Below are 14,130 nucleotides of genomic sequence, written 5' to 3' on the forward strand. Positions count from 1 at the left end.
GCGTGCGTGCGTGCGTGCGTGCGTGTGTGTGTGATTTGAGTATTCTAACTTAAGTTTTTGTCCATATAAATTCCTAGATTTTTCACTATCACTGTAAGGGATAATAGTTTCATTTATTTTAACAGGAGATAAGTCACCTGTATTTAATTTACTTTACAGTATTTGATGTCTCATTATAATTGCCTGTGATTTCTCCGAGTTCAATTTTAGTCCAAATTTTTTCGTCCATGAAATATTTGATTTTAGGTCATTGTTAATTTCATTCATTGCGTAATTTAGTGCAGGTGTAGGTGCAGAGATATAAATTTGCAGCAAATAGGATATGTCTACAGTTTTTAATAGATCTTAATATGTCATTTATGTAGATTGTAAACAGTAGAGGTCCAAGAATTGAACCCTTACAGTGAATGTAAAATAAATAAATATATTAAATAAGTTACATTGATACAATATAACAAAGAACATATTGTGATTGGTTTCGTAGGCAACTAACTTACAGTAAACTGCTTTTCAAAGTGTCGCTTTGGCCGATCTTGTAACATGGAGCAGGCTATTGATGCGATCTGTGCCACTATTCCGTTCAATTTTCTAAAGAGAGTCCTTCCCATTTCAATTTCTCGTACTTTTAGTACCTCACATGTAGTCTATGTTATTATTTTAATACATCCATGATCATGAAGATACTGTAAGTCTGTAAGTAGATGCGTCTTATAAAATTCATGCTGCAGTCCACTCCACTGTGGTAATATAGTATTATGCCGCGTCTGTAGTTGTATTATTTAAATCTCTAAAAGAGCATTTGTTTAAAATAGATTCTCTAAAATGCTTTGGATTGAAACCACGTTAATTTTTCTAATCACTATACAAGAAAGCAAATGCGCTACTACATACTAGAACTAAGACTAAGCAAAGACACTCTTTGCCCACGCTACGAGATAGGCTACAGAAAAGTACGTCATATAGCGTTGCTAAACAACGAATGTGCAATATATTCTGCTATAGGTATCCTATAAGGAAAACTCAGCTCGGCGCGCACGCTATATCCCTCTTACCCCCCTGCAGTAGATGTGAGAGCATGCTGGGAAAGGCAGCATACGTCATCTGCGGGAGACAGTCACGCCCGCTGGTTTCTGCGCACTGAGTTTTCCTTGTCGGATGCCTATAGCGCGCTGGTCGTTCATCTAGGCGGCCCGGACTGAATCCCTCAATGGTATTTGTGGTGAACAAGGACGACGCTGAGGAAGATTTTTTTCGGGATACTCCCGTTTTCCTCCTCCCTGCCACCAATACTCTCCATTTTCACCTGATTTCATCCATCATCTCTAGTACTGTAGTTAAAATTAGGCTGTTACGAAGTTTTGAGATAGTACCGGTTTAAGACGCCGATATAGGAAGGATTTGGCGCTTCGGGTCCTGGAGCTTACCAAATATTCTACCAGAACTGAGACAAGATAGCCCATTTGTCAGTATAGGATTCACGAATTTCAGACAGACCACCTATCGGAGTTGGACAATCATATAACAATTATAGGGTGCACAATGTGCCAAAGTGGAGGGATCGGTTCTAGGGCCGGTTCTCAAAAAGATGTATCATAATATGTGGGGGGAGGAGCGGATGTTGATGACCTAAAAATCTACTTCAAATGATCATTAAAATGCCCTTAAACTAATGGAAAAATTACGTGAAATTAAAAGGAAATGACATTTAAATATTATTCACCGTACTCGCCCACAACTTCTTAAAAATTAGTCATCTTGTTTCGATGATTGCCCTGCAAATCTCGGAGAGAGGAGGCAACTTCCTGGAATTTGACTAAGATAAAGGAAAAGAACATGCAACAAAATGAAGGTTTTAAGGGAAAACTATAGATTTAATGAGAGTTTACAATGTGTTTCAATCAGGGGTGGACCGTGTTAGTGCCTCCAGTCTGTCTCCTCCTCCTTCCGCACTTCACTTTTGTTACCAGATCTTCCAGATGAGGCAGTGTGTATGACAAAACAAATTGTGGGCGCAGCGTGCATTCTTGCAATCTTTGTGTTAAAATACTGTCTATTACAGTAGACAACCCTTCCAAACCATGTTGAGGACACAACGTCCTGTACAGGACATGTGAAAATTTTCCCCCTTCCAAACATAAATTCTAAAGACACTCTCGTATCGGGGTCATTCCATATCAAATCAACAAGGCGCTCAACCCGACCGACTCAGATTTCTTTCAAATTTTGAGGGTTTGTTTTACCTGCCGCTCTAACTAAAACTGCCGAGTTTCATATGTCCTGTGCTTTTCGTTTTCTGTCAGTGGCGTTTCAAACATGAAGAAAAATCACATTTTTGTAAGCACGCCGCTTCAATTAAAATTATATATCTCAACAACGTCTCCAGATCAATTTACAAAAATTGGTTGATACATTCTTAATATGTGATAGTTTTTATTGCTTATATTGTTTTCTGCATGTATTCAATTACACTAAAAAAAACATGGTGAAACAATTTTCATATATTCATATTTAAAAATTCGGGGGTTCTATTTTAAGGAAAAAAATATATAGTACGGCTCAATTAGTGATATAATGAATTGATAAGTTTCAACTTGGAATCTTCATAGGTTACAAAGATAAAAATTATTATGTCACTGCAAGCGTAAGCTAACCGTATAAGTCGCGATAATTATGTCCACACATTCGTTGTATTTAATTATATTTGATCATATTCTTGAATGTCGCTATGTAATTTAACATGTATTACATAATTCGAATTTTTTAAAATTATTACCTCAAATAAATTATTGTCACATGAATTTTGTTAAACTTGAAGCTCTGTAAGAAATGCTTACATTTCATTGCTGAGATGAAATAGCCTGATCATCTTTCCATACAGGATGCTGCGTTGTTTCAGCTGCATTTTGAAACTGCTTAGCAAGTATAATACCCATTCTAAACAGCAGGACTGTATGAAACTTGTGTTCCAGGCGCTGCGGTGGATTTTGCAAATCGAAGAGCAAGCATTTTTTCCTCTTGAGTATAGCTTTTTTTCAGTCACATAAACGGTATTAATGTTTGGGAGATGATCCGTTGTCCAGTCGTACAATTCCCTAGGTGTAGTTATTTGTTTATCGGATGGTCTCTACAAACTAGCACAAACCGCAAATCTTTTAAGTATCCCACCTACAACGTCGCATGCTCTTTTGCCGTGCGATATGCAAAAATAATGCAATTCTGTTGGAAATCCAAAATCTTCTTCATGCAATGTGAGGTTCAGGAAATTTTTTCCTATTTTTATACTGAGCAGAGAATCCTTCGGAGAAATACATAATTTTTGTGGTGAATTACAGATGTTAGTTTTAATGACTCCATTAGATATTGTTTTAAACAGATATACAGCTGTAGTGTCATATTTCGGGCAGTGTGAAATTATTGCCAGATTTTTAATAGAGACCGTATCAGATGCCGATTCGTTATAATATATTACGAAACTATGAATGGTTGTCTGCATGTCCTGTGATATGACTGAATTTCATCTTCGATTACGAAATAGTTTTCAGCGAAGTCGCATAACACAACAAGCTGGCATGGCTCACGTAGAAACTTACTTTGTTCAAATGATATAAATGAGTGAGTCAGTAAATCACCAAGTTTCTCCAAGAGACAGTCGAAAAATTTGTCTGTGGGTTTCATTATGGTCTCAAACGTTGATCGGTCAGTCGTCGTCCACTGCTTGTAGGTCACTGATTCACTGAAGTTTTATACGAAAAACATTTCTCTAAACCCTCTCTTATTTTGAATGGTTCAGGACATCCTGTACATTTCCTGAACAAGCAATTTATATGAGGAGGATTGAGTAGCCAAGAAATGTTAAGTTGGAAGGTATAAAGAAAAATTTTCTTGAAATCCACGTAGACCTGAAACTTTAATAAACTGCTTCCCGCATAAGTTTTACATTCTGATAAGGACACAAACACAGACAGTATAGTTCCACTAACTCCAGCTAGAATACAATTTCTTGGTCAGGGTTAGAATTTTTAAACACTGCATATAATTAATTTCTGCTCATGTGATTTACTCCCGGATTCTTTAATCACAACAAATATTTCTTACCAGGAATCATTCTGCTTATTTCGTCAGAACAACAGAATTCTTTAATTTACCGGCAACAGCCGAGAGCAAGGGTTTTCCAGGTTTCGGATTTGGTGAACACAAAATTCCCTTTCCCTTTGCCAGGACTTGGCTTTCCGAATTATGTATTCGAAAGCTGAAAGAAACTCTTTTTTATATTATTTACGCTCCAGCTTTTAGGTAGTAATGTTAAAATGGTGATTTTCTCACTTTTACCTGAATTTTGAAAATTTTCCTGCAACTGAGACAAAATTTCAGAATCAGAAAGGTCCTGGTTCCTCGGCGTTTTTAATATCGAAGACTTTATCTTTTACAATATTTTCAAATTTCTATCTCTTATATTTCTCTTGTTGTAGACTTTCTTGTTTAATAAGGAACATACCTTTGTCAAAAAGTCTTGTATTTAATGAACTTAAGGGAGAGTCGGGTAGTATCGGACATCGGGTAATATCGGACAGTGAGTTTCTTTCATCTACCACACGATGATAGTATCTGATTGACATGGTTACGTTTCTGTGATGTCGCATAGAGAAACGTAACCATGTCATTCAGGTACTACCATACGGTGGTAGATGAAAGAAACGCACTGTCCGATACTACCCGATGTCCGATACTACCCGACTCTCCCCTACATTTGCTGTAGAGTTGACGTATTCTTCATTACTACAGTCATTATGAGGATTCTGCTTAATAGCATCATATTACATTTTTATTTCTTTGCGACACATAGCGCACACCTTTTGTTCCTGTTTTAAATCAGGAAATACATTAAGCATCCACGATATAACACTTCTTAAATTTTTCCTGTAATTACAATGCCCTGATTTCTCGAAGGGATTGCAGCAAACATAGGCCTATAACTTAAAACGCGACTCCATTACATCGCACAAAACTACCACATACTACAAAAACTAACTACACTGCACTTGAAACAGATCGCACGTTTTGTATAAATTGAAGACTGTATAAACTGCCACTCATGACGGCCTGACAGATCGATGACGCAGCTTATCAGACAAGTACGAACTCGTGCACATGCAGTGTTGGTGTAAGATGGGTTTAAGTGCTACAAGCCAATACATTGATATATTTTTTTACTGATATTCCTGAAACGTTTCCAAAATGAAACTTACACCAAGGGGAGAATACTCTTACCTCTATAACATACATTTTTCGCGAAATAATTTATGTCCCGCATTTATAGATATTCAATGTTAAAATGTGTTTCACGTGACTATTCAATAAAGAATTCATTACTTTCATGCAAACCTATTTTTATTGAAACGTATGATCCATTAGCTTTAAAATAAGCCCAAGTTTAAGATTCTACCTCAATTAGAAGAGAAGTTATTAATTATTTTTGTTGACGTAGTATGCGACATTTTTACATTTTTTCTCGTATTGACAGAATTTCTGTATGGATATCGTGCATTATTGAGAGCTAAAATTTTACATAATTAATTAACTTAAGGTTCTTTACCATCCCACTAAATTTAATGAAAATCTGAGGTGGTCGGGTTGAAAAGTCCACTTTTTTGTGTTGATTTGACATGGAATGGCCCATAGACAAAAGACCAGTAGCGGTCAGAGTTCTCACTCAAATTATGCTGCTGTAAAACATTTTATATTACTTCCGTTGTGTGAAGTGAAGCCTTCAGTGGAATGAGGGATGGACTTTAGAATCTGTTCCAAACTATAAAACTCAAATTCCACTGTTATTCACTTATTTAATAGGTAATTACTACTGACCTATTTGGTTAGAAAATTATTAGACTTATCAGTAAAGAAGAAAGTAAAATGCATTCCAAATGATCTAACAGTTCTTCAAAGTATTAAAAATGACCAAAAAAAGCCGAAAAAATAAAAATACCTATTAGTTTAATAACGTCAAAAAATGCAATATAATAAATTATTTTTACGTTGATATTAACATAGAAAGGATTTCTATTTTAATAGATATCGTACTAATGTGAAAAATAAGATGACTTTTCATCAACATCCGCCCCCTAATCATATGTTTACTTTAACACCAGCACATGCCATCAGTGCAAGTGATATCGGGCGTGTGGATGACGTACCGTCCTCATGGGAAATGTTGACAGCGGGTCAACAAGGAAATAATCGTGTTTCTCTTATGTACATTTTTGCCTTCTGGTTACTCACACGATTGCTATATCCAAACACTTCATCAATATGATACTATGTTAATACTGATTTCATAAAACTATGAGTCAGAAAACTTACCTATAGATGGTCTGAATAACCCCACAGGACAACTGAGGTTATTATTCCGCACTGCATGTTCTGAAATTGCTTTCGTGAATGTGTATGTATTGCACCACTGACCCAGAAGTCTGTTGGAAAAGAAAACACAACAAATACATATTAGGTCTCATTCTTCATCTTTTATTTCCGCTCAAACATTGGCTATTTGATATTTCAAGCCGGAAGAAACGTACCATAAAAAGACGATATTTCCCGACGAGGGCTTGTCTTTTCCGGCTATTCTACTACTTTTTACTCAAATTTCAGCCACATTGTTTCCCATCTCAAACCAAGCTGCGATTTTTCATTTTGCCTATTCTTGTTATTTGTGAAGGTTCTAAATAACGTATTCAGTATTCACCGTAGATATTAGAGAAATAGTGAATAATTTCAAGGTAAAAATTGTTCCGGGGCCGGGTATCGATCCCGGGACCTCTGGTTGAACGTACCAGCGCTCTTTCCAACTGAACTACCCAGGAACTCCACCCGACACCGTCTCAACTTTTCCCTTTATATCCACACAACTCGCGTGGGCTGACGAAACGCCAGAGACCCACATCGAGTGCACACAAACTCTGTGTGACTTGGAATTGTGGATACCCGGCCCCGGAACAATTTTTCCCTTGAAATTATTCAAATCTGCGTTACAGCGAGCTTTACCTGAAATACTAGATTTGCATAATATATATACGTCACTGTGTACTGTACGTTAACAGAAAACCACAATTCCAAGTCACACAGAGATTGTGTGCACTCGATGTGGGTCTCTGGCGTTTCGTCAGCCCACGCGAGTTGTGTGGATATAAAGGGAAAAGTTGAGACGGTGTCGGGTGGAGTTCCCGGGTAGCTCAGTTGGAAAGAGCGCTGGTACATTCAACCAGAGGTCCCGGAATTGATACCCGGCCCCGGAACAATTTTTCCCTTGAAATTATTCAAATCTGCTTTACAGGGAGCCTTACCTGAAAGACTAGATTTGCATAGAGAAATCGTATTCACATTTCATTGTTATTGGATATCTCACCTGTATATTTATCGGTGTGACAAAATCACCGATAAAAGTCAAACATGTTTATATGTCACAGTCAGAATTGTCACAGATGCCTGAAAATATCGTTTAAGCTCATCTCTACGCTCAGCAACTGATCCATGCGAACTCACAACCTGATAAACCATTTCCTCGCAGCGTCATTGCGCATCACCGGCCTCGCACCTCGCATGCACCAAAGCCTTTACTTCTAACCCGCATCGGATCTTTCTGTCCGTTTGGCGAATAGTACATAGTATATTCCAAAATTTGATTATATTTGGTTAATATACCAAATTTTGAAGTTACTTTAATAACACAGTAATACCCTAGATCATATATACCCAAATAGCTCGGCCTTATAGGCTTTGACAGTAACAACTTTTGTCAGGTTTACTATGTTGCCATAGTTGTTACATAAGGAGTCACGTCATAATTCCCATTTGAATTGCATTAGCGACTGTACTGCCATCTCGTGTTCGTTTACGGCGGACAGATGGCGACCCTATCGGTTGTTCTGTTCAAAGTGCTACCGATTTTAACATAGGGATGAGCTATCTGTTACATATATGGTAATACTTAATTGTAAGATGTAAAATACTCCCACCTTGTACACGTTCTTTCATGCAACTTCGGGCAGGAAATGCTGCAACTAAATATGTAAGTGGCAGGAATGCGCATCTCACCCGGGAGTGACGTTGGTGAGAGTATCATCATTCAGGCACTCCACCAGCTTTATGACGTCCTCTGCTGTCATTGGAGGGTCGTAGATCACTTCCCCGATGTATCGCCGGTAAGAGTGGGAGTATGCGGTAGACAAGTGAATTAACACCTGCAAAGAAAACGCACAAGCAAGTCTTGTTTAACTGTATAAAGCAGGGGTCAGCCTGAGAGCATAATCGGTGTGTGGGTACCCGCTGCTTGCTTCGTGCCTTGACTGTGCAGGCGATCAAACCTCCTCTCAGATATACTGGATCAGTGGCAAATTCATCATAGCAGAACACGTGGAATCTAGCAAAAGAGGGGATAAAGAGATCCGACCTGATAGTCCGTTGCATGATAGATAGTTTACATCTGTAATTAACGACCGTTCAAATGTCTACAAAATTATTATTACAGCAAGAAAATATAGCCTTATACTGAAAGACAGTGCAAAGCTAGACCCGCTGCTACATATGATGAAATAGAAGAGGAGGAACGTTTCGACAAATTTGAATACCTGAAGTCAACAGCGGCTTTCTTTTAGCTGTAGGCAATTACATTATTATTATTATTATTATTATTATTATTATTATTATTATTATTATTATTATTATTATTATTATTATTATTATTATTATTATTACATATCCGCTCAAGAGGACCCTAATTTACAAAGCGATATGCTAGGATTTTACCACAGTCTAATATACACAGTCACGAAGCTTGAGCTGTGAGGGTGCTAGGAACAACAGACTGTGCCGATACCATTTCGTATTGTCTGTAATGAGGCGATATTAGCGATCCTAGTGGTTAGCAACTAGCTATGGATGCATATTGACTACGTATTGAGCTTCGTGACTGTATATACTAGACTGCGGTTTTAGTTTAGTTCTATACTCTCTCTCTCTCTCTCTTTCTCTCTATTATATATATATATATATATATATATATATATATCGGTACTAATTTTATATTATGTACACAAATAATGGTGAAAGATAGCTCTACAGTCTTTTAGAGATAAAATTTAACAAATTTATAAATTCTTTGTAGCAATACAGTTTTTGATCACTTCACATAGTGGAGTGCTGTACTCGGTGTTACAGTCCAGGAGATGTGTCTTCAATTCAAATCTCTTTACTTCAATAATGGGGAAGTCAAACAGAAGGTGTTTCACACTGTGAAGGTCTTCGCGGCAGGAACAAGTACTGTAGAGTCAATGTCTGCTGGTATGTTAAACCTGTCGAAGTAAGTTCCAAATTTCCCATGTTCAGAAATAAACTGCGTTGATATGAAAGTAGGTTTGAAGCGATGGCTTTTGAGTCGATCGTGGATTGTTGGGAAGTAGGTGTCTCTTGTTAGTGATCCGGTTGTGCTTGTCGTCCATCCAGTGTTCCAGTTTTGATGAGTCTGTTGTCTTGTTTGTTTCCTGATAATTATACGATATAGGTTGTAGAGTGTAGGTCGGAGTTTCGCTGCTGGAGGCTGCTGCTTTCGCTAACTCATCAGCTCTTTCGTCTCCTCTTACACCAATGTGTCTACGGACCCAAGTGAGGTATATAAGGTGCGAGTACTTTTGGAGTAATTCCCTTGCCTCTATCGTTAATGGGTGACGTTTGTACTTGCCAGCGATGCAGTGAAGGGCAGCTTGAGAGTCACTAATATGCTTGCTGTGTTTTCGTTGTTAATGCACTATTTCATAGCTTCATTAATTGCTAGAAGTTCTGCCGGAAAAACGGTGCAATAAGGACACAGTTTTAATTTGATGCAAAATATATCATTATTGCTGTGATATACAACAAATGAGCAGCCTACTTGTTCTTCCTGTTGATTACTTTTGTGTCGTAATGTGTCGAGGAGCAGGTGAGAAGGAGTTGTTCTTTTGATGGAATGTTTGTTGTATGTTATATTCTTACGATTTTTTTACATTTTATGTTATTGATACATCATATTTTATCGATTTCGTGAAGTTTTTATTTAAGCTAACACATTTATTTTTATTAGTAGATTTAGTTAACGGTTTACCTTTTCACTTTATTTGTTAACGTTTCAAACAGGAAACGGACTTACAGGCTTGAAATTTGCCAATTTAACATGATAAACCTCTCAGCTCTAACTGTGGCTCGCTGTGTAGAACAACTTACAAGCAAACATTCTGGGGGCAGATAAAAAAATTATTTTTTTTTCTTCCACCAGTTAATAATGTCAAAAGAAGTGCTTATACAAATTTTGCCCACTCCACCGCCGTAAAAATTAGTTCGCCAGGGGCCGTTAACAGAAAGAAAACGGAATTTAATCGGAAAAACTTATTGGAACAGACACATCAATTCTTGAGCTATTTTTCAACATATTCCCCACCGGAATTGAGACATCTGTCATATCATGAGATCGACAGAGGAATACAGAGGGCTGTCAAGCGCTGATTCCGATTCCAGGCGGCTGACTTCTACGACACAAGAATACAAAAAACTGAACCCATGGTATGACAAATGTCTCAATTCCAGTGGAGGATATGTTGACAAATAGCGCAATAATTGCTGTATCTGTTTCAATAAATCGTTCTATGCAGTCGTGCTTTTTTCTGTAAATGGGCAAATCACTTTCTGGACGGCATTGTAATTGCGATCGAGTGGCCAAAATTTGTATAAGCACTTCTTTTGACATTATTAACATGGTGGGAGAAAAAATTGAACTCTTTTTATCTGTCCCCATCAGAATCTTTGTTTGTTAGTTCAGATATCGAACAGAAATTATCATTAAGAACGAAACAGTGATAGGTAGCATTTTTTATCTCCGATGAAAGTACGGATATTCTTGGTATTGCACAATTAGTCACTTTCATTCGAGGCGCGGACCAACATCTTAGTGTGAAGAGGATTTTTTATAAACAATTCCTTTAAAGGACAGAACTACTGGATAAGATATTTCCGCCGTTTTTGATACTTGTACCGTAAATAAAGTGCAGTTGCCATAGAAAGACTCGTGTCTGTTGCTATAGACGTAGCTCCCGCTATGACTGGCAAAACTGGCTTGTTTCCCTTTGCAATCTAAAATTACAAGCATATCGTTCGAGTATTTTGTCAGTCGGAACACAATGTACTTCATCAGGAAAGTTTTTGCGCCAGAGTTCTAATATGAATAAATTATTGGAACTGTAGTGAAGACAGTTTTATTAGATCTGCAGGACTAAATCACAGAAAATTTAGATAATTTTTACAAGCTGTCAAATAGCTACATACTGCTTTTTCTTATTTTTGTGTCTATGATGGTTGAGTTGAGGTATGACTCTTGAACGATTTTTTTTCATTTTAGAGAAAAAAATCAGATTGTTCCTTGAAATGAAACACAAACGCATTTCGGAGCACACGGCCTCTTCGTGGATATCACATATTGCATATTTATATGATGTTGCAGGTCATTTGAATTTTTTGTGCACCTTCTTACAGGGTAAAGACAAACTTATAACGTTCATATGTGAACAGATGAAAACGTTAATTGAAATATATTTGTGGTAATACAGGATTAATTAAATTAAAATTTATTTTGCATTATTAGTGTATTATGATATTTGGGTGGAGACTTTTGCTGTTCAGAAATATGTTAGGTAGGCTATTTAAGTTATGTAATTATAATGTTATTATATGTATTTATGTGTCTTAGTTATCAACAATATTATTAATAATATATTTTCACTATTTTATAATGAAGTACCGGTAGTTTAATTTGTGATTGGAAAGTTGAAATAAAAATTATTGCATATCTGTCACTGTACGTTTCTGCAAAATTTATCGTCTCATCAAAACTTTGTAAAATCACAGGTCCGCCACTGCTAATCTTCAGATGACGTAAAGAGCTCACTTGCTCATCAATGTCCCGCAGCTCCCAGCATCAACCCACTTTCGCTGCACGTGTGCCGGAATTGGATTAAAGAACGGAGCTCAGTTTTGATTGGTTTAGAGTGGTGCTCTGTTTTGTTGAGGTGTTTCAAGATCGATTTTGTCCAACTCTTGTTGGGCAATGCTCGGTTATTGTTGAGCTATCCAAGCCAGTAGCGGCTGGTGGTCAAAATAATGAGTGTGCTACAATCTCCATATCGGCCTACTGTATACACTTAAATGTATTTATCTTAATTTGAGACTTGCCTAGTGACGAAATATGAAGTCCATACGACGTTCCTTCCTACTGCAGAACTTGTCAATTACCCTGGAGTTAAACCCCTCCATCTTGGACATCATACTCTTTTCTATTGACAGTATTGCAAGAGCAGTGAGGCGATCCTGGGACATAGTATTCCTTAAAAACTTTTTTATGCGTTTAAAGAAAGAAAAACATCTTTCTGGCTCAGCAGTGGTCATTGGTGTTGTAACCAAAATATTTAACAACTTCTTTACTTCACAGAATGGATCCTGTGAATTGTTGGAGGCTATGTTATGTATTGTAACAATTGAACAGCTCCATCTATATTTCGGAAATCGGGTCTTCCATATAGAACCCCAAGTTATGTCTTTAACACTCTTTTGTTCAGTACAGTATAGCTGTTGACAGCAACTTCAAGTTCGCGTTCAGGAAAATTATGCGAAAAATTGTCAAAAAATTTGCTGTTTAACAATTTTGTTGCGTCTAGGTAGATTAAAGACTGAAACGATAAGTAGTTTCCTGAATTATACTGTCACATAATTTCTCAGCTTCAATTTTCTAGACTGACTGATTCAGGAGGAACCTCAAAAACCAGGTGGATGGCAGCAGCGGTCGGACACTTGAATTACCAAACAAATTGTACATAGTTCCGAGTTCTTCCACAAACAAGCATTCTTTCGTTACGCTTTACTTTTGTAATCTCCAAGCTGTGTTGTGCTGAAGCTGACTACAGCACTTCCCCGCGTAAAAATAGCCAATCAGAGCAGTGATTTCAGCTTCGCACATGCGCATTACCGGTAGTTGTCTACATTCTCATATAGAGTTTTGAGTAGCACAACATACCGCCTGAGGCAGCGAAGAGCGAAGACTAAACACTCTATAACGCGTCGTGAACATAACCACGGGAAATTGTCAAATGGCAGATCGAATACTATGGTATTGCAAATACATTATTTGAGCAAAAATTATCATTGTGCTGTAGCACTGTAGCCCCTGATCCAAGCCGTGATACACTATTTCTGTTTTGATGATTTGAAGGGAGATCGAACTAACTTGAAGCCATACCTTGAGGTGGACGCACTCCTTGCAGAGCTGAATTAAGTACAAGGCACTTCTGACGTTGGTGTACACGGCCGTCCTCAGATGTTCGTCGAAGCGCACGGTGGCCGCCAGGTTGAACACCACGTCCACCGAGTCCGCAAGCCGCTGTCTATCCTGGGGGCTCAGTCCCAGATCCTTCTCTGCGCAGTCTCCGGCCACAGCGACCACCTTGTCCCTGAATCCTGGCTGCTCTATTTTCAATCTGTCAAATACCTGCAATAATACCCAAGATTTACTGTGAATATTATCAATAGATACTATTTTTATATTAGTTACATGGTGATGTATTTCTCCTTCCTTAATGTGCGAATACTTAATTCATGACTGTGAATAATAATTTATAACTTTGTGTTCCTGAACTGTTTACACTTAAGTCGATGCGCTACTGAAAATAGTCGAAATATGACAAATTGTATCTTTTTTATTTTCGCGCAAAAAAAGTATAGTTTCGTAAAAATTTTATCTCACTTCTTATTTATTTATTTATTTATTTATTTATTTATTTATTTATTTATTTATTTATTTATTTATTTATTCATTTATTTATTTTCCTAATAATTGTAACTTAAAATATAATATAAACATAAAAAATTTAGCTCGCCCCTGAAAGAGTAGAACTCGTGCTCAGGGGCGGATTTCTGAATTGAAATTAATAATAAGTTCACTTTTATATAATTAGTAGAAGTTGTGTTAATAACAATAACGGAAGTGCGCACAATTTGCAGGATAATATATTATTTTAGCTTTCGCTGCTGCAGAACTTGGTCAGTGAAACTAATCGGTTTTTA

General features: G+C 37.2%; 1 protein-coding gene across 2 annotated transcripts in view; it reads right to left on the reverse strand.

Moving 5' to 3' along the window:
- LOC138706265 (fatty acyl-CoA reductase wat-like) overlaps positions 1-14,130 on the reverse strand; it is an 87,671-nt gene that overhangs the window by 42,176 nt on the left and 31,365 nt on the right. For both annotated transcript variants that reach the window (XR_011333937.1, XM_069835349.1), the window contains exons 2-4: positions 13,307-13,555; positions 8,089-8,234; positions 6,358-6,467 (exon numbers count right to left, since the gene is read on the reverse strand). Coding sequence is in view for 1 of the 2 variants with exons in the window: in XM_069835349.1 (XP_069691450.1) it covers positions 6,358-6,467; positions 8,089-8,234; positions 13,307-13,555 (505 nt within the window). In the remaining variant the exon portion in view is untranslated. The remainder of the gene's footprint in view (positions 1-6,357; positions 6,468-8,088; positions 8,235-13,306; positions 13,556-14,130) is intronic.

The sequence above is a fragment of the Periplaneta americana genome, chromosome 9 (genome assembly GCF_040183065.1).
Source record: "Periplaneta americana isolate PAMFEO1 chromosome 9, P.americana_PAMFEO1_priV1, whole genome shotgun sequence".
Classification (NCBI taxonomy): Eukaryota; Metazoa; Arthropoda; class Insecta; order Blattodea; family Blattidae; genus Periplaneta; species Periplaneta americana.